Below are 10,813 nucleotides of genomic sequence, written 5' to 3'. Positions count from 1 at the left end.
GCCAGATCTTGTCAGCTAATGGGGACTAATAAGGTTTGATAGGAATAAATGGGGCTGAGCGGTACTCTACCTGAGCTGGGGGTAGCATGTGAGTAGCTTCCTGTCAGCTCTGAAAGCTATAGGACTCAAGCAGGCTCACACAGGCAGCTTCATGGAAACACTTTATTAAGGACTTTCTTTACAAGATGAAAATGAAGCTAGAACTGATGTATTCTCGCCAAACCCCGAGTATATCCACCTCCTACCTTCTCCCCTCCTCACATTCACATGTATCTGTTATATAGTCCTTTCCCAGGCTTGAGAAACCAGAGCAGGCCATAAAACCCATCCCTGGCCAGATGACTCTTATCATTTAGATTATCTCCCACCCCCCATTGCTCTGGCAGGATGTGGAGAGTACAGTTGTTACGAATGCTGGGCTTTTACATCCTGACACCTCGCAAATCAGGCAAGCCGTGAATCCTCCTTTTCTTTCTTCCTCAGCAACCTCCTCCATCCCACCAAGTGACCATTTAGAGCAGTGGTTCTTGACCTTCCTAAAGCCGCGACCCCTTAATACGTTTCCTCATGTTGTGGTGACCCCCCAACCATAACATTATTTTCATTGCTACTTCATAACTGTCATTTTGCTACTGTTATGAATAATAATGTAAATATCTGATAGGCAGGATGTATTTTCATTCACTGGACGAAATTTGGCACAAATACCCGATACACCCAAATTTGAAAACTGGTGGGGTTGGGGGGATTGATTTTGTCATTTGGGAGTTATAGTTGCTAGGATTTGTGTTGTCAAAGGCTTTCATGGCCGGGATCACAGGGTTGTTGTATGTTTTCCGGGCTGTATGGCCATGTTCTAGAAGTAATCTCTCCTGACGTTTCGCCCACATCTATGGCAGGCATCCTCAGAGGTTGTGAGGTATGGAGAAACCTCACAACCTAGGATTTATAGTTCACCTGCAATCAAATTTCATTCTTAACTCCACCAATGATGGATTTGAACCAAACTTGGCATACAGAACTCCTATGACCAACAGGAAATACTGGAAGGGTTTGGTGAGCATTGACCTTGAGTTTTGGAATTGTAACTCACCTACATCCAGAGAGCCCTGAGAACCCAAACAATGAAGGATCTGGACCAAACTTGGCATGAATATTCAATAAGCCCATATGTGAACACTGGTGGAGTTTGGGGAAATTAGACCCTGACATTTGGGAGTTGTGGTTGCTGGGATTTATAGTTCACCTACAATCAAAGAGCATTCTGAACTCCATGAATGAAATTGAAGCAAACTTGGCACACAAAACTCATTTGACCAACAGTAATACTGGAAGGGTTTGGTAGGCATTGACCTTGAGTTTTGGTGTTATAGTTCACCTACACCCAGGGGGCACTGTGGACTCAAACAAGGATGGATCTGGACCAAACTAAGACCATTAGAAATATATGTTTTTAATGGTCTTTGGCAACCCCTCTACACCACCCTCGCGACCCCCCAGAGATGCCAACCCCCAGGTTGAGAAACACTGATTCAGAGAGATAAAATAGCTGGAAGATTGTATCAGCAACTTAGGCCCCATCTACACTGACATATAATGCAGGTTCAAAATGCAGTCTAACTGCATTGAACTGTATTATATGAATCTACATTGCCATATAATGTCAAAGGGACATAGTTAAGAGCACCTCAAATGCATTTAAATTGTAGAAAGAATGAAGTTGGACCCTACTTGACCTGCCATGGCTCAATGCTATGGAATCCTAGGAGTTGTAGTTTTACACAGCCTTTCATGCCCAAGACTGTGGATGATGCCTCATCAAACTACAGCTTCTAGGGTTATTTTTTAATTAATTTATTTATTTATATACCACTGTTCTCCCCCAGGGGGAGCCATAGCATTGGGATTATCTAGTCGCACAGGTGCCTCTGATGAAATAAACACAAATAAGTCTTTCGCAACACAGGGAGAACTTAAAAAACGTGCAAACAAATCTGGAGAGAAATTGAAAATGTGCACATGGATTGAGGCATCTCAATCAATGGGTAAATGTATATTAAAAATATCAATGTGCAATAATTGCAAACATTTGAAGAAAAAAAATGTGCAAATGAGGAAAAAGGCTTTGCAAAGAATTGGAATGGAATTCTCTTCCAGCTGCATATAATAACCGATATCTGAGCTTATCATTTGCTTCTCTGTATATCCATAACAAACCCCATACATGTGCTTTTTTCTTTTCACTGTGATCTGAAATTTTCTCTCCTTCAGAAATGTTCATCTGACACCTAGTGGCAAACTGCAGATTACCACCCATGATATTCTCTGGCTTGTAATCCCCAAGAAAGGCCACAAGGGGACAGCAAATGCTAAGAGATGCAAATCCAGGCATACAGGTTGAGTTTCCTTTATCCAAAGTGCTTGGGATGTTGGGATTTTGGAACTAGCTTAGGTATCTGGCGATGACCAGGTTAGGTCTGTTGTAGTGCTATTGATTTGAAAAACTTGTTGTTTCATTTTTGGATTTTATGAATGCTCCTATTAGAAAATGCATAAAGATTTCCCCGAAACCTGATCAGTACTTTTCAGATGAGTTCTGGCGTGTTTAAGATGTTAAGGCCGTAGGCGATCAGTACGTAAAGTAGGTCATATTGGAATCATGTGACAAGTGTGGTCGAGATCCATTGTTGCTGTTGTTGCTATTATTATTATTATTTTATTATGACACAGCAACCAAGATAGATATGCTGAATTTCGTATCACAAAATCACAAGTCAAACACTTCCCAAGTGTTTAGGACTGTGTGATGTATTTTCGGATGATGCGTGCAGATCCCAGTAGGGTGGCCTTTTGCAGTTGGCAGATCGTAATTTTGTCAATATCTGTTGTTTCTAATGCCAGCTGAGATCTTTTGGCACGGCACCCAGGAAGAACTTCATGACTGTGTGAGAGAGCTGTTCAGCAGTGGAACTCTTTCTCTGCCCCGAATTGTGGTGGAGCCTCCTTCTTTGGAGGCTTTGGAGCAGAGGCTGGATGGACAACTGTTGGGGGGCTTTGAATGTGATTCTCCTGCATCTTGGCAAATGGGGTTGAACTGGATGGCCCATGAAGACTCTTCCAACTTGAGGATTTGAGGATTCTATGAATGGGATTTTCCTGCTTCTTGGCAGAAAGGGGTTGGACTGGATGGCCCAGGAGGACTCTTCCAACTCTAGGATTTGAGGATTCTATGAATAGGATTTTCCTGCTTCTTGGCAGAAAGGGGTTGGACTGGGTGGCCCATGAGGTCTCTTCCAACTCTAGGATTCTATTATTCTATGAATGGGATTTTCCTGCTTCTTGGCAGAAAGGGGATGGACTGGATGGCCCATGAAGACTCTTCCAACTCTAGGATTCTATGATTCTATGAATGGGATTTTCCTCTTCATGGCAGAAAGGGGATGGACTGGATGGCCCATGAAGACTCTTCCAACTATAGGATTCTATGATTCTATGAATGGGATTTTCCTGCTTCTTGTCAGAAAGGGGATGGACTGGATGGCCCATGAAGACTCTTCCAACGCTAGGATTCTATGATTCTATGAATGGGATTTTCCTGCTTCTTGGCAGAAAGGGGATTGACTGGATGGCCCAGGAGGACTCTTCCAACTCTAGGATTCGAGGATTCTATGAATGGGATTTTCCTGCTTCTTGGCAGAAAGGGGATGGACTGGATGGCCCAGGAGGACTCTTCCAACTCTAGGATTCTATGATTCTATGAATGGGATTTTCCTGCTTCTTGGCAGAAAGGGGATTGACTGGATGGCCCAGGAGGACTCTTCCAACTCTAGGATTCGAGGATTCTATGAATGGGATTTTCCTGCTTCTTGGCAGAAAGGGGATTGACTGGATGGCCCAGGAGGACTCTTCCAACTCTAGGATTCTATGATTCTATGAATGGGATTTTCCTGCTTCTTGACAGAAAGGGGATGGACTGGATGGCCCAGGAGGACTCTTTCCAACTCTAGGATTCTATGATTCTATGACCATGTAAAATCTGACCAACTTGGTGCTTTCTCCTTTGGATCCTGTTAGAAGACATAAAAGAACCATCATGGAAAGTGATTGAAGAGACAGGAAGGAAGGAAGGAAGGAAGGAAGGAAGGAAGGAAGGAAGGAAGGAAGGAAGGAAGGAAGGAAGGAAGGAAGGAAGGAAAGGAGACAGAAAGAGAAGAAGGGAGGAAGGAAGAGGAAGGAGATCAAGAGGAAGGAAACAGAGGAACCTGAAGCAGAAGAACAAAAGGAGAGACGTCTCACTGAAGGAACTATTGGGCAATCGCCATGTCAGGCGCACCTGCTCACTACATGAATAATGGTGATATATATCACAGCCTTGTACCAATCCCTTTGATACTGCACCTGCCTCCGCCCTCAGAAGCTGTTGTTATCTCCGCATTACATGCTGCTCTACTGAAGGATGACAAGATAGCGTCTGTTGTTCAAGCAATCATGGAAGATGTTCGAACATAAGCTGAGGAGATGCTGGCTACTTGACATTGCCATGAAGAACAGGTGTCGAAATGTCCTAACTGTTTCAGCTGTTGATATGGGATCTTAAAACCGCTGGAGATGGTGCAGACATCTTGAGAAGTTCCTTAGAAGGCCAGCTCTTGGTCTTAAAATTATATATAAACTGAGCTGGAGCAGAGATGGGGCATCAGAGAGCTTTAGGCTTTCTCAATTTGATAGTTCCTTTACCAGGTTCATCACATTTAAACTTAGGTTGATAATGTCTGAAGGACATGTTGCCCATACTCACTACTACAGATGCAAAATCTGCCTCTTTCATTTTAAACCGTATCTGGAGTATATCTACATTACACAATAGCAGCAGTTTGTCACCACCTTCATCACCATGATCCCATCCAATAGAACCCAAGGAAGACCTTGTAGGAACCTGTAGGAAGAACTTTTTGGTGGTAGGACCTGGCTAACAGTAGAATATATTGCCTTGGAAGCTGGTGGGTGTCTTTAGATGCTAGTTCAGTGGGCATCACTAGAAGTGGGATAGTTGGGTATTCTTACACACAGAGGGTTAGGGTGCATCTACACTGTAGAATGAATGCAGTTCGATACCACTTTAACTACCATGGCTCAAGGCTGTGTTGCTAGGAATTGCTCAGAGTTGTAGTTTGGTGAAACACCAGTGCGATTTCATAGCAAAAGTAGAAGATCTTGAAAAACAAGAATTCCTTTGTTTCCATAGCATTGAGCTATGGAAGCTCTAGATGGTTCTAGGGTTCAGTGTGCTCTCTGGACTTAGGGTAAACTACAACTCCCACTATAGTGAGTCAGTCCCTTCCAACCCCTCCAGTAGGTTGAGTTAGTCATGGGGGTTCTGTGTGCCAAGTTTGGTCCAGGTTCATCATCGGTGGAGATCACAGTTTCCCTGGTTGTGGGTGAACTACAACTCCCAGAAAGGAAGGTCTGTTGTCCCCAACTCCCTCCAGTAATCAAATTTCGTCATATCAGGTATGTGTTCCAAGTTTGGTCCATTGGGTTCACAATGTGGATGTAGGTGAACTACAACTCACTGTAATCAAGTTCTCTCAAGAACTCCAGTATTTTTTGCTGGTCATATGGGTTATGTGTGGCAAATCTGGTTCAATTCCATCTTTGGTGGAGTTCAGAATGCTCATTGATTAAAGGTAAACTATAAATCCCAGTATCTTCAACTCCTAAAAATCATGATGAACTCTCCCCAAACCTCTCTAGTATGTTCAGTTGCTGATCAATTCCTCTGTTTACTGTATGACATAGAAAAGAATAGGACAGGGTTATAGGAAAGACAGTGGGCAGGATCATGCAAATTCCACACAAATGGAGAGAGTCAGAAACACTGGAATGTCTGTTGTGGAGGAAAAACAGAAAATCTAGGATGAAATTGTCTTCAAATAAAAGCCTTCACTTGGGTGGTGGGCATAATGGTGTTTGTGGAGGACATTGGCAGGGCTCTTGGACATGTTCACGGCGCTCGCCATAACCTGCAATGTCATTAGAAGAAGGGCCATTGGTGTATCCTGAGCTTTGAGAACTGTAGCTGTTTGTGGAAGCGGGAGGTTGTCTGTGGAAGTGGACACCCTTCCACACACAAACATACATATTTTCACTTTTTATTATATGTATAGATTATGTAGTGTGCTAATTTGAACAGTAGTTGGGTTTATTGAGTTAATTTAGATATGAGATATTTACTTATTCTTATTACCATGTTATGAAAACCAAACTCTGGAAAAAATTGAATTCAGGGAAGTTCTATCTTGAAAACTGTGGTTTCTCTGCATAGATGAGTAGATGTACTCATTGGATTTACTTGACTATTTCTGGGCGAGAGTGTAACCCTTAAGAAATTTGAATTTTCACCTTGCCACACACACACACATCCATATTTTCACTTTTATTATGGGTATAGATTATTTATTATTATACTAGATTATTTATTACTTATTAGGTGTATAGATCAGGGCGAATTTTCACACCATAACACAACTTCGGAATTTTTTTTTGGACGATGACTCATAGCGTTGGCCCAAATGGTTGGCTCTGAATTTAGGACAGTTCCAAAAACACAACACTCACAACATGGGACAGGATTGCACCACAAAGCCATAACGCACTGCAAGAGACCTGGGATGGTGCAGCAACTGGAGGGAACTCCCAAGTAATGAAGCATCTTCAGGGAATGGAATGAGGTCCCCTTTTGATGTGATACCAATTACCCAAAACGGCGAGATAATCCTCCATCTTCATCTACGACAATCGACCGTTTACAATGCCTCCTGGCTACAATGGGGTTAGGCCACTATGATGCCAAATATTATACCAAGCAGCAGTTTTAGAGTGATGTCAAGACTCAAAAAGTTTTGAAATGGGGGCAACTCATTGTTAAGCGGTCATGTGGGCCACCAAAAAGTGTATAAATGGCCTTCAAGAGGAGGACATCCCCAACAATTCCATCCAAGCTCCTCAACAGCTTACATCTCCTCTTCTCACCGAAGCTTCAGGTAAGTCCATTTAAATTCACTTCAGAACAAATATCTTTACATCTCAAGCTGTTCAGAAAACTACCCACAATGGTAGATCCGTTTCCTCACCAAAGATGGGTTCTTGGCTATTTTGTACCTCCTTTCGCAAGATGTTGCTGGAAAAGGGTGTTCTGTAAGTACGGGAAAAGCTGTTTGGTTCCATTTTCCATTCCATCCAGAGAAAATGGAAAATGTTTTGGCCTACAACTCCCAGCAATCCCAGGTTGAGAACCACTGCTCTAGAGTATAGCAGCCAGGTTTTAGATCAGTGGTTGTCAACCTGTGAGTCCCCAGGTGTTTTGGCCTACAATTCCCAGAAATCCCAGGTTGACAACCACGTCTCTAGAGTATAGCAGCCAGGTTTTAGATCCGTGGTTGTCAACCTGTGGGTCCCCAGGTGTTTTGTCCTACAACTCCCAGAAATCCCAGGTTGAGAACTACTGCTTTAGAGTATAGCAGCAAGGTTTTAGATCAGTGGTTGTCAACTTCCAGAAGCCCCAGCTAGCTTGCTCAACCATCAGTAATTCTGGAACTGGAATCCCAAACATCTGAAGGACCTAAGTCTTCAACTTCCAGTAACCACAGCTAGCTTGCTCAACCATCAGTAATTCTGGAACTGAAGTCCCAAACATCTGAAAGACCAACATCTACAACTTCCAGAAGCTCCAGCTAGCTTGTTCAACCATAAGTGAATCTGGAGTTGAGGTCTCAAATATCTGAAGGACCTAAGTCTTCAACTTCCAGTAGCCACAGCTAGCTTGCTCAACCATCAGTAATTCTGGAGTTGAAGTCCCAAACATCTGAAAGACCTAAGTCTTCAACTTCCAGCAGCCCCAGCTAGCCTGTTCAGCCATCAGTAATTCTGGAGTTGAAGTCCCAAACATCTGAAGGACCCAAGTCTTCAACTTCCAGAAGCCACAGCTAGCTAGCTCAACGATCAGTAATTCTGGAACTGAAGTCTCAAATATCTAAAGGACCCAAGTCTTCAGCTTCCAGAAGCTCCAGCTAGCTTGTTCAACCATAAGTGATTCTGGAGTTGAAGTCACAAACATATGAAGGACCAAAGCCTTCAACTTCCAGAAGCCCCAGCTGGCTTGCTCAACCATCAGTAATTATGGAGCTGTAATCCCAAACATCTGGAGAACCTAAATGGAATGGGGTGGTGATGAAGGTGGTGGTTGGGGAATGAACATTTTCTGAATTGCTCTCCAGGTAAGGTATAACGATGTGACCCCATGTTTTATTCTAGATCTCCTTGTCCCAAGATGGCCCTTTGTGACAACGTCTGCAACTCTTCCCTCTGTGGGTTCAACCCGGTTTGTGTTGCACAAACTCCAGCTTCCGAAGTGCTGATAAAGCCTGCTCCAATTGCCGTGACCATCCCTGGACCCATTCTGTCTGCTAGTCCTGAGCCTGCTGAGGTGGTCCAGTACAATCCATGTGCTACCGGCTACGGGAGCTGCTATTCTCCGGGTTATAGTGGCTGTTATTCTCCAGGTTACGGATGTAACTATGGATCTGGATATGGGCGAAAAAACTGCTATGGGTCTTCCTATCCTTGTTCCTACCCTGGATATACCCGAAGGTGCAGCTACAGCAGCTGTGGACCATGCTAAATATAAGGGAATTGAAGGAGAATGTCAAATGGCTTAGATACCCTCTAAAACTTCAAAAATTATGTTCCTCACTTCTCTATACTCTTAAAGTTTCTTTGTCTTCTTCTTTTGTTGTAATTTAGTTATGTATTTTCCATTTCCATGCTTGGTACAATACATTGACGCTTTTATAATCCTATGGGACATAATTATATTACCAATGTTACTTCTGGGACAAAAGAAACTGTGTGTAATAAGAGCTCATGGCTTACTCTGTAATTATTCTTAATGAAGACTGTTGATTGCCTCATTGCGCTCTTATTGTTTCCTATTAAAACTTAACCTTTGCATCATAATGTCTGTCTCCTGGAGTTTGTATGGTGTTTAGCTTCCATATCCATATTTTCAACATAACAGTACAAAACATCTGGAAGCTCCAAGATAGATAGAAGCATATATGTAGCGTCACCAAGAAACAGACGCATTAGAAGATACTTTGGATATAGCTTAAATAAAAGTCTCTAAATGTAGGATCGGAACACAGACAATGACTCCCATGGTGGTGAATCCACTCTGAGCTTTACTTTGCATCTGCATTGTCGAATAAATGCAGTTTCACTCTATTTATTTACAGTATTTATTTACAGTATTTGAACTGCCATGGCTCAATTCTAAGTTATCATGAGAGTTGTCGTTTGGCAAGGCAGCCACACTCTTTGACAGACAAAGGAAACAATCCTGTAAAACTACAATTCCTATGATTCTATAGCATTGAACCCTGAGGGACGCCAAAGACCATCAGAAAACCCATATAATGTCAAGGTCTCTTTTTCCCATAACTCCATCAGTGTTCACATTGAGTATTTGTGCCAAGTTTGGTCCAGATCCCTCATTGCTTGAGTCCACCGTGCTCTCTGGATGTAGGTGAACTACAACTCCCAAACTCAAGGTCAATGTCCACCAAACCCTTCCAGTATTTCCTGTTGGTCATGGGAGTTCTATATGCCAAAATTGGTCCAATTCCATCATTGGTGGAGCTCAGAATGCTCTTTGATTGTAGGCGAACTATAAATACCAGCAACTACAATTCCCAAGTGTCAAGATCTATTTTCCCCAAACTCCACCAGTGTTCACATTTTGAAATATTGAGTATTCATGCTAACTTTGGTCCAGATCCATCATTGGAAAGGTTTGGTGGGCATTGACCTCGAGTTTTGACATACTGTGTGACGGCGCGAGTGGCGCCATCTGTATGTCAAACTGTAAGTTGCAAGATTTGAATTGTTGTATCATGCCTGATTTTGCTTTTACCCTGTAAATGTAGTTAGATTGATTGGTTATTTATAGCTGTCAATCAATGTTGTTTGCACCAGTTATATTGCTTCCTCAGCTCAATTGTTTGGCTCCATTCTTCCTGGAGTGGGTCAGTGTTTCCTTTTTTCATTCCACCATCAAGCTTTCTACCAGATGGACGTGAGAGAGAGACTTGGCTCTAAAAGCCCTTGATTAAGTTACCTCTCAGCACCAATTCTGAGGTTCTTACCCTTGAGACTTATGCTTCATGTTCATGGACGACGTTGAGGAGTCTCAAGCACCTTCAAATCATTTCTTTGGCACCAAAGGAAGACTGTGTCTTCAAACATAGGCCATGTGGACTGAGGCTGAGGATTGCTCCGGCATTCACAGCCATTGAGAAAGAGGGACCTGGAAAAGCTTCTCAGCTACAGAGCTCCTTGGACTTAAGACAACCAAAGACTGTAATGTATTTTCCTTTACCCCTTTAAAACTTCCAGCTTATTGCCTTAAAGGGATAACCTTTTGTGAACAATAAAACCAGTTTTGAGTTATCTACAGTGTTTTGATCCTTGGGAGTTCCAGTTTCCCTAAAGGAGGGCAAGAAGCAATCCCCTGGGGAAAGACGTCACATCCATGCCTCTTTCGCTAAGAGTTATAGCCCCAGGCGCAATGGCACATACTGATTATTCATACCAACTTTGGTCCAGATCCATCATTGTTTGAGTCCACAGTACTCTCTGGATGTAGGTGAACTACAAAACTCAAGGTCAATGCCCACCAAACCCTTCCAATATTTTCTGTTGGTCACGGGAGTTCTCTGTGCCAAGTTTAGTTCAATTCCATCGTTGGTGGAGTTCA

The 10,813-nt window shown here is 42.8% G+C and overlaps 1 protein-coding gene across 1 annotated transcript; it reads left to right on the top strand.

Annotated features, from left to right (window-relative positions):
• Positions 1-8,329: 8,329 nt before the first annotated feature.
• li-ac-28 (keratin-associated beta-protein 28) lies at positions 8,330-8,680 on the top strand. Its single transcript, XM_008119129.2, has one exon. It carries the CDS (start codon positions 8,330-8,332, stop codon positions 8,678-8,680), a length of 351 nt encoding a protein of 116 aa, XP_008117336.2.
• The last annotated feature ends 2,133 nt before the right edge of the window (positions 8,681-10,813 follow it).

The sequence above is a fragment of the Anolis carolinensis genome, unplaced genomic scaffold (genome assembly GCF_035594765.1).
Source record: "Anolis carolinensis isolate JA03-04 unplaced genomic scaffold, rAnoCar3.1.pri scaffold_14, whole genome shotgun sequence".
In the NCBI taxonomy this organism is placed as follows: Eukaryota; Metazoa; Chordata; class Lepidosauria; order Squamata; family Dactyloidae; genus Anolis; species Anolis carolinensis.
Note: the sequence above shows the minus strand (reverse complement) of the source record. Positions and strands in the feature narration are given on the sequence as shown.